General features: G+C 43.0%; 2 protein-coding genes across 15 annotated transcripts in view; one reads left to right on the top strand and one right to left on the bottom strand.

The window, feature by feature from the left end:
- The window catches only part of LOC147136421 (claudin-10-like), a 108,791-nt gene that overhangs the window by 15,382 nt on the left and 73,745 nt on the right, over nucleotides 1-19,664 (bottom strand). For all 12 annotated transcript variants that reach the window (XM_086051531.1, XM_086051535.1, XM_086051539.1 and 9 more), the window contains one exon: nucleotides 30-144. In XM_086051531.1, the coding sequence (XP_085907657.1) occupies nucleotides 30-144 (115 nt within the window). The remainder of the gene's footprint in view (nucleotides 1-29; nucleotides 145-19,664) is intronic.
- LOC147136423 (ATP-binding cassette sub-family C member 4-like) overlaps nucleotides 1-19,664 on the top strand; it is a 44,915-nt gene that overhangs the window by 8,858 nt on the left and 16,393 nt on the right. For all 3 annotated transcript variants that reach the window (XM_086051526.1, XM_086051524.1, XM_086051525.1), the window contains exons 16-20: nucleotides 97-228; nucleotides 304-341; nucleotides 587-681; nucleotides 1,101-1,247; nucleotides 10,623-10,702. In XM_086051526.1, coding sequence (XP_085907652.1) covers nucleotides 97-228; nucleotides 304-341; nucleotides 587-681; nucleotides 1,101-1,247; nucleotides 10,623-10,702 — 492 coding nt within the window. The remainder of the gene's footprint in view (nucleotides 1-96; nucleotides 229-303; nucleotides 342-586; nucleotides 682-1,100; nucleotides 1,248-10,622; nucleotides 10,703-19,664) is intronic.

The raw sequence follows: 19,664 nt of genomic DNA, 5'->3' as shown, positions 1-19,664 counted from the left end.
TAAGCCTCTAGAGGGCAGAACAGACTTACCTTTTCCCCTTGCAGCTTGCTGTTCAGTGAAGTGGTGAATGACACTGTCGCTGGTGTGTATGTGCAGGCAGCGCAGCCCACGGAGGAGGAAAAGCGCACGCGGGGAGACATCGGCCTGCAAATGTATGTGAAATATTTCAGAGCCGGCGCTAACTTCCTGGTTCTCTTCCTCCTCATTCTCCTCAACGCTCTTGCACACGTGAGTCCGTACTTATTTGCAAAATGCAGTTGCGTGGATGTTGAAATAAAAATGAAGCCTTGATTTGTTTTAAAGGTGGCGTTTGTGCTGCAGGACTGGTGGCTTGCTCATTGGTAAGATTCTTGCCGCACAATTGCTTGTAGAAAAGAAACTAAAAAGGACACAAGGAGCTCCATTGATAGGCTGTTTTGTGTTGAGCTGTAAACAGAGATGTCTTCGGGGATGAAATGTTTACTATGACTTGAAGTGTCACTTGTTGAAGGCAACCTTTTGCTTTTCAATTGTGGAAAATCTTGTGTTTGTGCTGCTTCTTTTCTTCACGCTGATGTATCCTTGTGTTTTTTCTTTTCTTCGGCAGGGCCTCCGAGCAGCAGCGCGTCAACGCAACGCAGCCTCTCAACGGCAGCCTCCCCACACAGCTGGACCTTGACCTGTACCTTAGTGTTTACGCAGGTGAACCTTGCTAATTGTCCACCTTTTTAAAAAAAATGTACGTCTGCGTCCTATAACATACGGCATCCATTCAGAAAAGGGTTGACGGTTGTTTGGCAGTAACCCAAGGCCTTCAAGGCCAAGTGTGGGTACTCGGTCCTCAGCTGTATTGAGCGATGGCAGCGCGTTTCGTGTTGTCTACGCTCGCATTACTCTGATTGTCTCTCTGTGAACGTGAACGTCTTTGTACTTAAAATCACAGAATGATACTGCATGGGAACAAGAAAAACATGAAACACTTAATTGTACCACGTTTGTTTTCCTATCCGTGCACAGAGTATTGCGTGACCTTTAAAAGGCTGCCCTTGAAGGAAGCATGAGGATGGCATCAAAGTGTTCTGATAGATTTTTTAAAATGTTTTCTTTCTCCGGTGCCCAAGGTTTAACAGGTGCAGCCGTGGTGTTTGGCTTCGTTCGCAGCTTGGTCTTTTTCAACGTCCTGGTGAGCTCAGCGCAGACCCTTCACAACCGCATGTTTGACACCATCCTGCGGACCCCGGTGCACTTTTTCCAAATCAATCCAATTGGTAAGGGGCTGACTTGGTTCATATATGCATACTTGTTATTTAAACTGGAGAAATGGTTGATGTACACGATGAGGTATCAGGGGAGCCGCTGAGGAGGTTATTCTAACATGTCAACACTAGAGAGCAGACTACGCCCTGCTTGTTTTTGCTGTGCTTTTTCTGTATGTTTAACCTCAATATACAATTGAACTTTTTACATTAGATTTAAACCATTTATCTGCAAAGCATTCTTACTCCTAAAACAAACTCAAATTTTGATTCAGAAATATATTTTCATCCACAAATATAACTAGTTGGATTACAATACAAATATTTTATTATCCATATTGAATAAATAAATGTGTTTTCAAAGTTTTTTTTTTTTTTTCCATTTACAAATTTAGTTGTAAATGACACTCAGAATCAAGTGCAATACAAAGTAGATGCGATGCAACCAATACGACAAGCTAGACTAAGCGCCTTTAAAACAACATTTGGTTTAAGCATATTTTCACAAATGTGTCAAAGATATGTATTTCATACGCTTGAAAATATTTATCGTAAATCAATTCAAAATCATGGGCAGTTGAGTAACAGAAGGGAAAATAAAGGCATCTGTTTAATTAGAAAATATACATGTATACAGAATATATACATTTAAATACACAAATTATTTATACTATTTCAAAGGTAGTAATTAGAAAATTGTATGTCCTTTTTAAAAAATAAATCTGACTCTGCTTCTTGGGGGGCTACGTGGCATTTTCAATTGCAAGTCAACTATAAAAAAAGAAATTCATTTGCAAATGTCCTTTTTTTTGGCCAATCACCGTGTACGGTAATTATTCATTATGGACCGAAAGGACCTGCCATTTAATAGCTGAAGTCGGCTGGCTACGTGTTGGCTTTAATTTTTCCTGGCCATTGTTCGCCTGTCAGCAGACAATTACTCAGTCTAATCTCCTCATAGTGACAAACGCATATACAACACAGTCGGCCCGGGTGGGAACGCGCAACAGGAGAGAAACTTGGATCTGTGTAATGACTCACCATGAACTGCTTAAATATGATTTAAGGGTGTTTGGAGCGGGCGTAGCGGCAAAGCTTGCCTTTTACAAAGACGAGTGTGTTCCTACAGCAAACACCGCTGGCCTTCTCATCGTCACCGATGTGTTTGCTGTTGCTTCCGTGCAGCGTGCTGGGACTATCTGGGTGTGACTTAATCTATTCACAAACACTTTGAAATAATGTAATAATCTGTGTTATATCGCTGCACCGCACAGGAGAGGCTTAGCACACACAGTTATCTGATTGGTGCTATCAGCGACTATTGTGTGACCGGTCCGTTTATTATTACTGCTTGGCCTGCAGGAGGGCAAACAAAGCTGTATGTCTACACTGGATTTTCAGGCTAATGCTTCAGAGATAAAGAGAGTCATTATTAATTGATTTGTCATGTTTACACTTATGCCTAATGGAACATAAACCTTGATAAATACTGCCTGATGCTTTTCACCATTGATACTTTGCCGCCGTGGCTTACACACCAGCCATGACATATTCAGAACACCTGCACAATCTCATGTGAGCAGAGAATTGGTAAAATGACACCTAAAAAAAAAAAGAATCCTCAGTTCAGAGGGATACTGTTTTATAGCTTTTGTTTATCATTTTAGGTAGCTCTTTCATCAAACTAAAGTTCGAATGCGAGAGATATTGTTTTGATGGTTGTTGTTGGCAACACAACTGATCGCCAGGGAAACTTAATGGAGGTAAGGCACACGTTCCTAGCAACAACTCATTCCATTTGGGGGAATATCCAAAAAGAAAATACAGATGGAGAAATTCATTTTTGAGTCATGATGGAAGTGCCACAAAAGCAAATAGTAGAGCTCTGTCCATTCCTAACATCAACCAGAAAGCAGTCTGCTGACTAAACAAAGTAAATAAATGAAAACATGTTGCCATTTTTTTAAAGAATTTATTTTCTTTCTGCCATGTAGGTCAGGACTATTACCCCCAGCTCAGAATCCAATGGGACCTGTCTTATGTTATTCTCCATGAAATATTTTTTTCACTATTGTCAGAGGAATTGAGTTATTCTGGCTAAATTCCAATATATCCAATTTGATGGACTGACGGAATGTAAGGACGGAAGCGCTTTAAAAGGACGAGGACGGACGAGGTCGGAGGGCGATTATTTTTATGAATAAGGACGGAGGGACGAGGACGGAAGGGTACCCAGGTCGCGGACGGAGGGCAGACCGGAAAAAAGTGTAGTCTGCATTTTAGGATCACTGAAGAAATTATTCACAGGCGTGAATGTGAGTGTGAATGGTTGTTTGTCGATATATGCTGGTGACCAGTCAAGGGTATACCCCGACTGTCGATCAAAGTCAGCTGGGCTTGGCTCCTGCTCAGTGAGGTCAAGTGCTGTAGAAAGTGGATGGACAAATGGATGTTATTGTGGACTTATTTTCAATTTTTGGCATTCGAGGCACGACTGAACAGTTCCCTATCTCAGAATGCAAATATTATTTATATTGTCTTACATCATCCCCAATGAATCAGAAAGTAGTCTGCTAGCTTGCAGTCGGACAAACCAACACAATAATTTTTTTCATTTGGCCATTTGAGTCACAATGAAAAGCTTCATCAACCCCAGTTGTCTTGAATCTAGAAAGTGGGCTACAAAAATCTACATACCAGGATTATAGTACTTGCGGATTTTTACACCATCAAATTAACCTTAAAATGGATGTCAACCCAAACATATTTTTTTTGAGAATAAGTTCTTTGCAAGCCCACTAGTTGAAACAAGGCATTCTGATAAATATTGCGTTTGTGGAATTAGAGTTAATCCACTCGTTTTTAGCCATCTCTGGGGTCGGCCATTTTGTGGCTTCTGTCGACTGAAAATGACATCACAACTACTCAGGGCGCAGGTAACGACCAATCACGGCTGACCTGTTTTCTGAAGCTGAGCCGCGAGTAGTCGTTACCTGTGCCCTGAGTAGTTGTGATGTCATTTTCAGTCGACAGAAGTGACAAAATGGCCGCCCCCTGAGATGGCTAAAAAGGTGTGGATTTTGCTGCTTAACTCATATTCGACAAACACACTATTAATCAGAATGCCGTGTTTCAACTTGTGGGCCTGCTGGGAACACATTCTTGAAGAAAATATGTTTGGGTTGACTTCCCTCTTTAAACATGTATATACGGAATTAATTAGCAAAGACGAAAAGCAAGGGCCTTTTCACGTTATTATGATTATAATGTGGTTTCAGTCAGTGTTATTTTGTTAATTTTTCTTAACTACACTAACCTTGGTGGATACAAATGAACGCAATTCGCTTTAGTTAGCAGTTCAACCTTGGCGGACGTGTGTGTGTTTTTTTAAAGGTAGAATTTGTGATATAGCTTTTGTACGAGACCTTGCTCGGGATTTGACAACGGTTTACATGAGTAAGTGATACTGCCACTGTGCACGGGCTGAGCATTGGAGAGTCGGCCTCAAAAGGTAAAGGTTACGCTTTCAGGCATCACTGCACAAAGGTCTTACTTGTGGCTGTATGAATGTGCCGTGCAACAATCCAGTCGAGCAGCGCTGAGTTCGAACTGATGGTAAGACTTTGTATGTCTTCTGTATCAGCAATTCAACGCTTTTGAGCCATTCAGTACCAATTTGTGTCAGCGTTATCTTCGGTGCTGCACGGATATCTTTTGGTGATTACGACCTTTATATTTTACAATAACATTATGTCACAAGATAAGTACTCAATATGATAGAATGAGAGGAACATCGCAGAATAATATCAACAACTGTCAGAACATTCGCCACACCACAAACATGGCAGACATGCCATCGCATCATTATTGAGGTGTAAAACACAACAGCGTGTTTGTAACAGTAAAGTGGGACAAACATTTTTTCATTATCTTTAACTTGGATGAATTTATGATTTATTTATGTTTTTTGTCAAGTTATCGCCTTAAAGGGCAAAATCCAGTATTTATTCTGTCTGAGTTTATTTGGAACACTTAGATTTGGTGTGTTTATTTCTGTGTTTTAATGGTACCTATAAAGAACCTATAAGGGCCATGCGATTCGGAATTCGACCTGTAGCACAAAAAGATGTCATGCAGCATATCTCCCGATGCGCTTTGCTTTTTCTTTGGCTTTTTTACAACACTGAAACAGACGCTGGTCGTCTTTGTCTTCGGTGATTGAAGTTGAGACAGCTCATTCGTCAGTTGTTGTATGAATGTTAGGATTCTTGGATTCACCCACCCAGCAACGCAGCCAAACCGTACTGAACCACACAATCTCAAACAAAGTACAGTCGGTGACTCGCACCCGCATAGCTGCCCATTGACCCTCGCATACGTAACCATAAACAACGTGGCCCGATTGTCAAGGAAGACGTGGATTGCCCTGGCTGCTGCTGTATCTGTTACATAAAAATACAAAGAGAGGAATCAGGCAAGAAATAAAATACATTGGTGGATATTTACAAGTCTGTCGGCAATGATCGCCCCGTTCATTGACTGCACTTTTGCATTTCGGAGACTCTCCACGCTTTGCTTTTCAGCCGCAGATATGAAATCAGAAATATAGTTCAATGTTTTTGTAAAGTACAATATGTACTTCATGTATAAGTACAACTCGGTGATAGCTGGCTTGATTTATCTTTGTACCCCACCCACAATTTTTGAGGTGAAAGCTTAGGTGATACAACTTGGCATTTTTTGACATCTGCAATGTTACAATGCCATTCACCTAAAAGTCAAATTTCAAATGGCAGCAAAACTAGTTGCTGACGGCGGGCACTCATGAAATTTACTTGCAGAACCCTGAATACAGTACGACAGTCCAGTCGGTGTGTGGCAGTGTGATGCTGGAGTAGATTCGTATGGGAAAATATGTTTAGAAATCCAAACAAATCATATTTCGACTAGCATCTCAGAGCAAATTATGACGGTTTTTTTTTGGTCTAAGTGTAATGTACCATTTTCCTCATTAGTTAGACCAACTACAAACATATTTGGGCTCTCCTATATTGGTGCCCTGGAATACATGAAAAAGTAAGTTTCTCATTAACGTTACTCGGAAAATATTTTCAAGTAATTTTACAGTACAGTCTCTACTAATTAACATACCCAATTTGCACAAAAGGTGGTAAGAACAGAGCTACCATATATATATATATATATATATATATATATATATATATATATATATATATATATATATATATATATATATATATATATATATATACACACATATTTATATTCATATTCATATACTGAACTCAACATATGGAGTTTGACATAAGATATACTTGAAGTACAGCCATTCATCCAAATGTGATCCAGTTGGAGCAGCACAGACAGTGGTGGATATGCGGAGCTGATGTTGATCCCTGTAATTTAGTGTCATTGAGTGGCTTAATCCCCTCAGAGACTGCAAGCCAGAGCCTTGGCTCATCAGCACAGTTAAGGAGCGGAGTTTCAGTCAACACACATACAACCATAGTCAGTGTCTACCTTCCACATCAGCACAGTGGTCCAATTCAGGGGGGAACATTAGATCTTCTGTAATTCCCCCTTGTGAGATTCTAATTGTGTCTACAGAGCAAATGTTTTTCTTTCCCCTTCTCAAAACGTCTGTATTTCAGGTCCAGGATGCAAGAGGCAAAGTGGGGGGAAGTATTGCAGACAGCAGGATGATGATATCGAAGTGTGTAAATTGAATGTGGAGATGGAGCGGCGCGCGCGTGTGTGTGCAGCGTGGCTGATAGAGCTCCCCCTCGCTCGGCACTTGCACTATTTAATTGCATGAAAGGGAAGGCAGGGAGATTGCACAAGCCTGGCGGTGAGAGCGAAGAGAATGGATTTAGAATGTATTAGTATTGGCAGCAAGGTGCCGGCGGTGGGAGGCTGCCCCGGGCCCCCTGGGCCCTTCATGGAAAGTGCAGGTGAGCTGTGCCACCTCCAGCCTTGGCAGCCCCCCACGCCCCCCCCCGATCGCACTACACCCTCACTTCTCAGTATTCCGACATTATTGCACTTTGCTGTCTGAAAAAGCCCTCACTAAGTGTGCCGGTGCCCACACGCGGAGTTGCTCCCTTATCGCGATGTTTACAGGGAACAGCGATTTGCCACACACCTTGCTCGAGCCGGACCCCACTGTTCCACTTCTTTAAATGTGATGGGGGGGGGTCGGGTCCGCTCAACTGATATCTCCACCTGAGCTGGGAGGGCGTGATATTTCCTGAGCCTAGAAAAGTGGTGCAAATCACGGCTGGTGTCTTAAAAGCATGAGAAATGGTTTGATACTACTGTATATGGCTGAAATACTGATAGCCGTTTTGGCACAATAGCTGATATTGTTGACAAGCACCCAGTGATTGAAGCCATTGTCCCGCGCTGATCTCACCTCACAGGCATTTCCATTCACGTAACCGCATCACCGTAATGCATCCGCTCTATAGTGGAGGATCTATACCTCATCCCGTCTCTGTTAACAGAGCCGCTTGTCATGTCAAACAGCTGATAGCTGACTGATGTCTGCTGCTTTAGGAGCCTCGGAGCGTCGCATGATGTAACCGGTAGAAACATATCCCTTTCTCACTGGCATTGTTTGTTCAAGGCTTGCAAGAATTTGGGTCATCTGTGGCTTAGACAGTAACATTACATAAAATATTATTGGATCCCGCACAAACGCGCTTTGACAAGCCGTTTTTCCAGGCTAAAGGAAGAAGATTGGTTGCTAGCATAGTAGCAGCAGCGGCGGCGGCCTCTGTACCCGCTTATTTGAACCCTCCCCTCGGGATGTCTGTATGCTAAAGGGCCACTCACACTGTGAATACGATTAGTCTGCCTCCGAGTGTACAACATGCTTACGCCACTTGACTTTGAATCATCGCTGATTTGGAGCATTGCTGGCTCGTTGCGGGGAATAATGCTTTGGCGGGGTTTATGCAATGGCTGTTATGCAGCAGCCCGGCCTCGTCCGCATGCATGTTTTTAGGCGGGAGCGGTATTTTGGATAAAGCTGTAAGCCGCTTACAGCCGTGGAGAGAGGTGATTACAGGGCCCACCTCCATAGCAGTGACTGGGAGGCAACTTTTAGGTCAGTGGTGCCATGGCTCCACCAGCGGGCCACACACTCCCACATTCACCTCCCTCTCTCCGCCTTCTTAAATCATGCACACACCTCAAAACATATTTGCTTGCTTAGTAGGGGTGGGATTTGCAGAGTAACTCCTAATAATATATATATATTTTTTTTCATCAGTTCATGCAACGAGGCTTGGTTAGGACTACACCAGCCTAGGTTTGTGTGACAAACCCAACAGTATTGTTGTTTATTTGGTATTGTTTATTTGGTGTTATTTGGAATTATTTAGTGATTAAAAAAAAAAGAACTAAACAACAACTTTTTTTTAAACCGATTCAGTTGTTTTGGGTTCGGCCATGTTTGCAAATGTCTTATTTTGATTAAACAAAAAATAACCAGTCTGCTCTCATTAAGGACTACAGAAATAATTCGGCGAATAATTGTAGAGCCTGAAAACAGAGGATTTTGACAATTTTAAGTTGAAAACTAGCTCTAAATGATTACTCGATTGTCAAAATACTTGTCGATTAATGTGATGGTGGATTAGTTGTCGATTAATCGATTTATGTTGACAACTACACACTAAACTATGATGGACAACAATGGTGAGGACATTGACATTTATCCCACCCCAAGACAGTATCACTATCTTAAATTGATGTATCAATACCGCACCATGAGATAGCATTATTACATCGTCATATGTGTCCCTCCCTTAGACAGTATCAGTATGGGTTGGTTGTTATCGATACAGTACCATGACAGCTAATGTGAAAAGGAAATGTCCTAAGTGTCCCCGTTTTGTAAATAATGAGGGATTTCTATTATATACTTTAATAATTTTGCCCACACACTGCGATGCGATTTTTTTGTGATATTGATTCTGTTCCAGTTGTATTGTTCAGTGACGAGTGAAGGCAACATTGTTACAGGTGGCACTGTTATTGTTTTTTTTTTATTATTTTGTTGTTGTTGTTGTTGTTGTTTTTGTTTGGATTGGCCGGCAACCAATTCAGGGTGTCGCCCGCCTACTGCCCGAAGACAGCTGGGATAGGCTCCAGCACGCCCGCGACCCTTGTGAGGATAAGCGGTATGGATAATGGATGGATGGGTGTTTTTGTTTGTTTGTTTTATTGTTAGTTTTTTGGGGGGTCTTTTTCTGCCAGAGAAACGCCATCATGGTGAAATAAAGAAAGCTTTAAGGCAGAGTGGCATGGGGATTGTCAGTTTCAGTGACCCTGCAGTAAACAGTTTGCGAGAGCCAGTGGAGGATATCATCACGTGCTCTGTGCCAACAATAAAGGAAGAAAAAGAATGCAAAGCGCCATTTGAAATAATGAACACCTGAGCAGATTGGAGGCAGCTCAATTAATGTCAATGACGCTGCCAGTCAAAACAAGAAAAAGGCAGACAGGCAGTTTGTGTTGCCCCCTCCACCACCACATTTTGTTCCCTGACAAAAGCCCCCTGCACGTATTCTGCTGAGAGATTCATCATGAAATAGAAAACAAATAATGAGTCATTGTTTGAAGGAGATAAGTGCCCCCCACCACCGATTTAGCAATGTTTATGTTCAATTGTGATACACTTGTCTCGGCTGGCAATACAGACAAAACACTGTACAGTAGTATTTATAATGGCTGCAGCTAGTACATTGTATACAGTATATGTTGTATTGTATTTTGTATTATTTATACTGCATATTGCTTGTAGTAATAGGGCTGGTTATTTAGTTCGGGTCATAATATTTTTGAATTTGTGACTCCAAACTGACCCAAAATGACTCACTTTTGAGACAGTCAAATTATGTGATACTCCCCCCCAGCCAATCCATGACGAAATTGAGTGATACACCTGAATATAATGAAAGAAGGATACTGGCAGCATGGGCACGTCTGCCTCAAAGACGATGATTCAAATCTCGGTAAGGCTCTGGAGTTTGAATGTGCTCCGCAGGTTTTCTCTCCTGCTTCCTCGCAAATTCCGAATCCTAAAACATCCTTGTTAGGGTCAGTGAAGACTCTAAATTGCCCATGGCTGCTTGTCTAATAGACATGTGCCCAGCAATTAGTAAGCAGTGCAGGCTCCAGTTCACCAGCGATCCAAACGAGGACAAGCTGTATAGAACGACTGAATAAGTCTTCATCACAACATTATTGTCTCTGTAGGCAAGCAAAAGTATTTGTATTGGATATTATTACTGTATGTTATGATGTCTTTATGTTAAACATCTGTTTTCATGTGTTCTTTTGTGTGGCGCGGTTCCACAGGAAGAATCCTCAACAGGTTTTCCAAAGACATCGGCAACCTGGACTCTCTGCTTCCATGGACGTTTGTGGACTTCACCCAGGTGAGTCTCACCTCGCCAGGTTTGCTTGCTGGCGCTGCAGCGCGGGGAGGCCATTTCATGCCTGGCTAAACCTGCTTTGTGGTGCGCGTCCCCTAATCTGGAAACAATTACTGTGGGATTACCTGCCAGCGCGGCCCAGCGCCTTCGCAGATTTAATAAAAGTGCCTCATAGGCTGGGGGTGCGGGGGCGTGGCTCCCATAGTGCGACACAACACGGGCGGCCTCTTCACAGAATGTGTACGCAGCCTAAGCAAGTGATTGGGAAAGAAAAAAGGTGGCAGAGAGGAAATAAAGGACAAAGGATGATGGCTCTGATATGGAGGAAAACAGTGGGGAGGGGATGACAAGGACGAGGTGTGGAGAGGAAACGAGGACGTGTTTGCAGGGGTGGAGCTGCACGCATGGCCACAGGGGAAGGGAGACAGTTAAGGCTATGCTGCCACAAACACTGTGATTTTTTTAAGAACATGCATTTTTATATAACTGTGGTTTAGATCACTGAAGACTGAACGTACTCCTCATTAGGATGAGGGGTGAGCTGGAGTCTGTCCTAGCTTTTTGGGGGGGCAAGAGGCAAGGGCCACCCTTGACTGGTCGCAAGCCAGTTACATGACAAATACGAAAAGACAAACAACCATTCACGCTCAAATTCTCAGCTATGGACAATTAAGAGTTTTCAATGACCCGTACAGACACGTTTGGTAGGAGAAATGATTTTTTTGTCTTTCTTTCTTTTTTTCTAGAAGCAAAACTAAATAGATTTATATATATATATATATATATATATATATATATATATATATATATATATATATATATAATTACTATTGTAATGTAGTAATGTAATTTGAGAACATTCATTGTGCAGACCTTAAAAGTCAGAATCAAAACACCTATTGAGAAAAAAAACCAAATAATATAACTAATATAAATATTTTATACTATATTAACTCTTCCAAGTTGTTGTATGGCGTAATTTAATTCGTTTCCGGTTGCGGTTCTGTTTAGCACTTTTTTCTCTCTCCACACACTTATTTATATTATATATTATTATATATATTATTTATATATATTAGACTTACTCAATCACGCAAGCAATTAATTCCGGTGTTAAACGCACTAGCTGTCGGTCTTAGGTTAGCTTAGCAATTAGCATGGCTTCTCCATCTTTCCTTGTCATCCCTTCGCGGGTCCAAGATCTGTCAGAAGAGAAGTGAAGCTTATTCATCGGCATGGAGGCACTGAGGCGATTACTGACTCATTGGGCTTAGGAGACTCCATAACGTGGTTAGCCGCAGCAGCAGCAGCAGCAGCAGCCAGCGGAAGCTCATTGTTAGCTGCTGCGGCACAGAGCTATTCGAGCCTCGCCCTTCAAATGGCGCGTTGCTCCACCTCCATCTCGGCGGTTGATTCTGAGTTTTGCTATTCGGTATGTTTTGATGAGGGGCAAAACGCTAATTTTACCTCGCAAATTGCAATGCCAAACCGATTATTTCGAGCCTAGTATACCTACTGTATAATCTTAGTGGCACTTGGCTCTCTTGACACAATTGGCCTATTGCACCGCTCGTCTTGGGCCCGGTAGCCAAGGGCCACCCCGATGCAGAACCAGGTTAAGTTACCGTCACCATCTCCCACGAAAGCCCGCGGAGATGCGCCAGCTCATGCACCTCGCTCCACAAAGAGGGGAATGTTCGCAGCACAATTGGAGGTAGAGGAGCAGGCGTGGCTCCTTGGTTCGGGCCAAAGAATGGAACAAAGGCGTGCTGAAAACGAATCCCCCCCTCCACAATGCCTGAGTGATGTTTGTGGCAGATACCCATCTCCCGCTAGACAAAAGCCATCTTAAAATGCTGAAAGCACAAAAGATCGCATGCACAAAAGCTTTTTGTCCACTCATTTTGATAAGTTGAATCCTGGCAAAAGTAAAATAATAAGTTGAGAGAAGGGCCCGCCGGCAACGCTGAAAGCAGTGAAAGTCGACAAGGCCGCAAGTTAAAAACCCCTGTACGCCTCACACCTGACCCAACTGGACAATCGCACTGGTTATTGTCAATAGCGTTGTCAACAAGTGTACAGGTTGATTCAGGAGACATTATTTACAGAGAAAACAGTATGAAATGACAGCATGATAAATATGGCATATTTTAGACAAGGGGTTCCAAAAACAGATCCCAAGTCAGTTTTTATTGGGTCTCCAACACTGAAGTATGAATTAAGTCCGCTTTTTTTACTGCGCTGGGACAATATTTTGGCAAAGGGCCTTCGTGTTTTTGTATCATATTCATGTCCGCGGTGTTCTTCAGCATTCATTTATATTTACCAGTATCATTTTGTAGTTTTCCGCCCGGGGAGCATCCCGAATTTGTGTCTTGAGCACCTTTTGAGTTTGGAACTCCCTATTTTGGACAAAGCTCTATTGTTTGGGCTACTTTCTGTTCTTGTTTGCAGGTGTTTCCACAGATCATTAATGCTTTTAGGAAGGAAGGAAGGAAGGTTCCCTTCTCGCCCCCTCTTCTCTTTAAATCAAAGCATTAGCTGCACAGAAAAGCTGCTGATCCTGACTATTGTTGCTCATTCCTGGGAGAACATTTCCCCCCATAGTCTTTGTCTAAATGGTTGTCAGGCAGGAATAAAGTGAAACTTCATAAACAAAGCCCTAACTGGTTTATCTCCCTCTATAGGGAGAGCCCGTTTTCTGTGAGGGGATTTGCACCAGAGCCTCCCCTTTTATGGTGAAGTAAGCACTTTAGCAGCACCACCCTCATGCCCACCTAACAAGGGGATTCCCTCAACCTGGTTACACCCAACGGGACCTAGTTATTTATTTATTTATTTTTTAAACAGGTCTTATTTTGCAGTAATTTAGTATATTGAAAAGAGTCGTCGTCTTCTCTCCCCTCTTTACAGCCAAGCGACAAAGGCAGAAATGTCAATTAAAAACACCTCAGGCTTTGTGGACTGTTAGCTTTTGTGCGGACTTGACCTTTAAATCCCGGGTTGCCTCTGTTTTCACAGAGGGGGCAGAGCGGGGGGGGGTGGGGGGGGGGGGCAGGACAATAAGGGGGTTGTGGAGAGGGGGAGTCTTTCAGTGCAGGACTTGCTATGAGAACTCTTGATCAAGTCACACTTGCTATGAACGTAAGTATGAAGGATATACAAATAGTCAGCTCATTAATCAATCACGGATTGGGATAAAAGTCTGAATGACCCCCTGACTGGAAAGAGTCCATGCTTTGAATTCACTGGAAAAAGTTTGAAGAAAGCCCGTTTTTTTTTTAACCCACAAGCAAACTCCATTTTAGGTCCCATGCCACACTTATTTTATTTTATTGTGTTTTATAATTATTATTGTTTGATGTCCTTTTATGTTTACACGTTCATTTGGGTTGGAAATGCCCTTTTTCAATTTATTCAAGTTGATCAAAATCACCCTGGCAGATGTGATGGCTGGATGTCTCGTTAATATTCAATGTGTAAATAAGCTTCACTCTGATTGGCTCACTGGTCTCCTTAAATTGAATATGGATAACAGCTTTGCTCTGCTAGGTGGTACGCTTTATCTAGCTTTTTTTGTGGCGGCCAAGCGTTCGTAGCATCGCGTTTTGATCCTTCGATGTGGGCACTTACCATCAGTGTGAAGCAGAATTCACCAACCGTTGGATTGTTTGCCCACTAAGAGGGAGCATGAGCTGGATTTAGACGTTTATAGTCTTACCCAACTGATGAGTTGGCCGCTGAGATACAACCTAGACTATTCATTTTAACGTCCAAATGTGTTGTTGATGTGATGTGGTCAAATGTTACTTTCACAATGCGAATACTTATCGCTAGTTTGGTATCCTGTGTGATGTTTTTTCTTTCCTGCACAACAGGCAGGTGTGCAAATAGTTTTGCTAAAGCGCATTTGAAGCGTTCCTGCAAACTCATCCTGCCATAACTGTAGTTGAAAGTTTTCATTGAATGCAAATAAAAGCGTACAAATTGCCTCCTAATTCATGCATTACAACAGAAATGCCTGCGGTCATCATTAGAGAGAAAATGGCTGATGTGTTTGTTCATCGTGCTATAGACACCAACTGAGCACAGAGGACACTCGCAAACACAGAGCGAAGATGGCTATTGTTTAAAAACACTGGCGGGTGGATCTTTTTTCTTTTTGTTGCTGAGTGTGTGTGCGTCCGTGCATTGCGGCACATTGTGTGTCAGGCTTCTTCAGCGGCTTTGTGGGATATGAGAAGTGCTGACGTAACCGCCAGTGCTGCGGGATGGGATTTCACCGGCTCTTCTCTGGTTCTTCACCGCCCCGGTGACAGAACAAGTCAAGAATGCACCGCACAGCTTCGGGCGCTGTTTAAGTTACTTTGGGAAAGGAAAGGAGATGCTCCTGTGTGGAGATGTAAGAAGCTTGTGACATCATACATCCCCATAGATCATAACTGTGCATTTTTTTAACGACAGCATCAAAAAAACTACAAATTTGTACAAAGTTGGAGAAACCTGGGACGTCAGACATGTTTGATAACGTTTGTGAGGAAGTGATTAAGTTAATCAACAATCAATTCTTACCTCTCATTTAAAGTAAGTAAGTCATTTAAGTTTATTCTAGTCACCCATTTTCCGTCCTACTTTTGGCCCAACACAACTTTGGGTCAAAAATGGACCACCAATTGGGACAATTGGACCCACCTCCTTGCGAAGAAGACATTTTTGGGGTTGATTTGTACAAAACTACCCAACCCGGAAAGTTGGGTCAAGTTGACCCAAGTAGTGGATCGGTCCATTTTTGATCCCAGATACTATTATTTTTAACCCACCTGTTTTTAGAGTGAGGGATGTGGTTAGCTAGTGCCTATCGGAGCAATTATGGCGAATATCTCTCCAGGGGTGGCACTGTAGTTGAGTAGTTAGCACAACTGCCTTACGGTTCTGATGTTGGAGGTTTAGATTCGAGCTCGGGCCTTCCTGTGTGCACTTTGCATGTCCTCCCCGATGCCTGTGTGAGTTTTGGCTGGGTACACAATGCACGTTAGGTGAGCTGAAGACTAAATCATCCATAGGTCCGAACCCCACAGCGGAGAGCGAGAATCTGAGTACAGTAAATAATGCCTCACCTTAATTGCTCATACTGAAAGCACAAATTGACATGTGCCGAAAAATGGTAGACATACCGCAATAAATCAAGGTATCCTGGTAGCATCTAAGGTGAGTAGATGGTCAGTGACACATATGGTCCTTTGATGGATAGCATCGTCCAGAGATGCTCCCAGTGTGCACGTGTGGTCCTCTGATACTTGGGTCCAGCATCTCATCTGATGTGACTCACACTCACCCAGGCTGGGAGGCACTCAGGGGGTCCCTCAAGCCTGGGAACTTCCTTTTACACCATCTCAGCCTCGCCCCAAAAACCTCCCCATGTGTCAGAATGATGAATCCTGGGCTCTCAGTCTGCGGCGTTTGCATCGGTGAGCGATTCACCAATCACTGCACTCCTATGTCGTTAAAAATGTGTTTTGTGTCGCGAAGGAGGAGAAAGGCGGGATGACTGAATGGTGGGCACAAATGATTTATAGTTGGAGCATTGGGGAGAGCGCATTTCAAAGCCTTTCTCTTATTTCCACGATGGGGTTGGAAATCAGCAGCTTGACTGAGCCCAAATAAGTGACTTCTTTTACCTTTTCACAGCACACAAAGACCCTAATCCAAGGACTACTTGAGCCACCAATGTAGACAGGGACCGAGACCACCGCAGTATGTGTCAGCCTCTACTCATCACCCAACAAAACACATTGACTGCAGCTTTATGAAGTGAATATGGCCCAGAAGGACAAAATGTGAAGGAGGTGTCCACAGTCATTTCTCCCAAAGAAAGGCGGCCGCATCTGGGCATTTAATGCTGAAATAAAGCCCAAAGACAGAGCAGAATGGATTGGGTCACCTCCATTGTTCCAGACTCCGAGTAGAACAGCGCCGTTTTGTTTCAGTACCACTGACCCTTGCAGCTTATTTGTGCCGCTCTGTCAGGGAAAGTGTGGAGAAAAAAACAAAAAAACCCGGCAATGACAGAGGACTTCTTTTGAGGAGTTTTCTTTGCCGTGCTTTCCCCTCATTTCCTGTTTTGTTTGCACTTTTTTCCCAGTGGCAAGCACGGCACTGTCAGTAAATAAAAGGGGAGCAAAAGGAGGCTGAAGTGAGCGGGCCACCTCCTTGTGTCTGCAGGGATGTTTCATTAAAAGCCAAGTGTTTACTTTGCCGCGCGCTATCACTGCCCCAAACAAATATGACGATTAACTTCAATTTTCTCCATTTATTGCGACATCAAAGAGGTGATGGTATCGCCAAAGCAAATACAGCAATTAGGGTCTGCGGGGATCTGAATGGACTTTGCGCACAGCAGTTGTGCTTGAATGAGTCAATCACATGCGTGCGGTGGCTTTCTTTTCCTCGCTATAGAGCAATTAGCGCTAATTCTTTATTTGTACACTCAACCTTTCTTCCATCTACCCACTTTTATGTGCGACGGGATGTGGCTTTGGGAGTTTTCTGTTCCTGTGTGGCTTCGCCGGCGAGATATGGCTGCGGCCCGAGAGGGTGAGGATGACTTATCGGAGTCATCTTTGTGTAGTGGTGGGCGGGAGCCGCCGTGTTCCCGATGCTGACACGATAAGCGGCAGACCGGGCAAAATGGATGACATCAAACGGGTGGACATGGCGACAGAAAAGGCCCAGGGGGAGCAGGAGGAGCGAGGGCTGCTATCTAATGCTTCCTTTTCCTCATGCGTCCCCTTTGATGACCCCTGCCGTCAGATAAGGCGCCCAGGCTCGGACCTCGGCGATCCCGAGTGAAATGGGCCCAATTAGAATTGAAATGAACTACGGCAGTTAGCGTGATGTAAAGAGGGGTGCGGGGAGATATTTGTTCACTTCATGTGTGTTGCCCTCAAGGAAAGGAGGCCAGATAGCGCGCAGTAATGGCCTGTGTGCCATCTCTCTCCGCAGTCTGCTAGCCTTCCATCAAGGCTCAGATTGAAACTTATGTAGTGTGAAATTCTCGGGATCGGATGTGCTTCGTAGTTTCCACTCCCCGCTTGATTGTGTGGGCTCCACCACGCCGGTGGTTCCACTGGTAATACCCTCTTATCTGACCCGCAAATGAAATAGAGGGGCTTTTCATCACAAAAAAAAAACAAAACAAAAAAAAAAAAGACTCCAAAAGTGATCACGCTTAAATGTGTGCCTAAATACAGATAGTCTCCTGTAATTAAGATGCTGTCTGGGTGAGAGGCAGCAGCGTAATACTAATCTCCAAGATTGTCTCTTGAGGAGTATGAGTTGTCACTTTGATTAGTCAGGCAGAAGCATCTGTTGTCAGAAACTTCAGAAATTGCACAAGAATTCTTACTTATACTAATCGCAGGGCTCAAATGAAAGGTAATCGTTTTTGTTTTGGTATTTTGTTTTGTATCTGTGTTTACATTTTACTGGCGGAAATGGAATTAATTTACTGTATATTCTTATTTTAAAATACTGTGCCTATACAGTTTGCTTTATACAATCAGGATTTTGAAGACGATCACTGAGTTAAAAACAAAACTACAAAAAAACGATAATTGGATCACTGATCCAATCAGAAGATGGACCACTGCATCCAATTTCAACGGCTAGTTTATTGACCTTACAGTCGACCCATGCTATTTGCAGGGCATTGGGACCGGCCCGGCCCATGAATAGCCAAAATTTGTGTATAATTGACGCCCCATGAAATGCATCAGGAGGAAAAATAATTAATTGCTAACAATTCCCCCAAAAACGTTGATAAACATTCAGTACATAAAATGCGGGGAGAAAAAACAACACCCTTCCCAAAACTATTTTAAAATATTGGAAACAACAAGTAAAAATCCAAATGTAAATGCTGAGAAACCTTAGATTACTAACAATGGCAGCGCAGAATGTCCATAGAGTGAACCAGATTGTGTTTACTCTGTCTTATTTTACGGATCTGATCAATGACATCATTGATCGATCGACAAATTATGACATCACAACCTATTGCCGATTTTGTATGAAATGCAAAAATATCTGCTGAGCCAGCCGGTCAGATCTGTGTAAATTCTACTATATAGAACATATTATTGACAGATCTGATTTAATTGATTTTTAAAATGATTGAAAATATATTTATTGTATTTTCATTATTCTTTCATCTATTCATGATAATGCTTATCCTCATTAGTGTCATGTGTGCTGGAGCAGATCGCAGCTGACTTTGGGCAAAAGGCTGAGGGGAAAGCCAGTCGCAGGGTACATATAGCCAAACAACCAGTCATACTTACATTCACACCTCCCGACAATTTCGAGTCAACCCACACTAGTACAGGGAGAACATGCAAACTCCAAACCCAGATTCAAACACAGAACCTTAGAACTGTGAGGCGGATGTGCTAACCACTATTCACCATGCCGTTCATTTATTCTTTATAATGTAATACAAATAAAAATTAAGAATAAAAAGTGTCAGGTAAATGAAATGACTGTCACCTACTCCCCTACCAAAATGCATACATAATACTGAAAGCTAGGGATGTTCCGATCAGGTATTATGACACCGATACCGATTCTGATCACATGGAATATCTGTATATTTTTCCATTTATTTACTTGTGTTGCGTCACTCCCTTCTGCTCGCAGCGGAGGCGCGGCTGCGTTAGGGAGCCTTTCTGGCGGCGCGTTTCAATTGGAGTCAATGTAGCTGGCGCGGGCGGTTGCGTGCAGGGCGGCGCGAGGGATGCTTTTGGACGGAGGGATGTTGTCACGTATCTGTCACGTAACAGATCAGCTTTTTTGCCATTTCGTCAAGCATGAGCTGCGGGTGATCGGATGTTTTGATCGGCAATAAAAGGCTTTGATCGAATATTCCGATCACGTAATTTTTCACGAAGATCGGCCGATCGCGATCGGT

The sequence above is a fragment of the Filicampus tigris genome, chromosome 14 (assembly GCF_054856515.1).
Source record: "Filicampus tigris isolate MCC_2025a chromosome 14, RoL_Ftig_1.0, whole genome shotgun sequence".
Lineage (NCBI taxonomy): Eukaryota > Metazoa > Chordata > Actinopteri > Syngnathiformes > Syngnathidae > Filicampus > Filicampus tigris.
The sequence above is the reverse complement of the archived record's forward strand: the minus strand, read 5'-3'. Positions and strand labels throughout refer to the sequence as shown.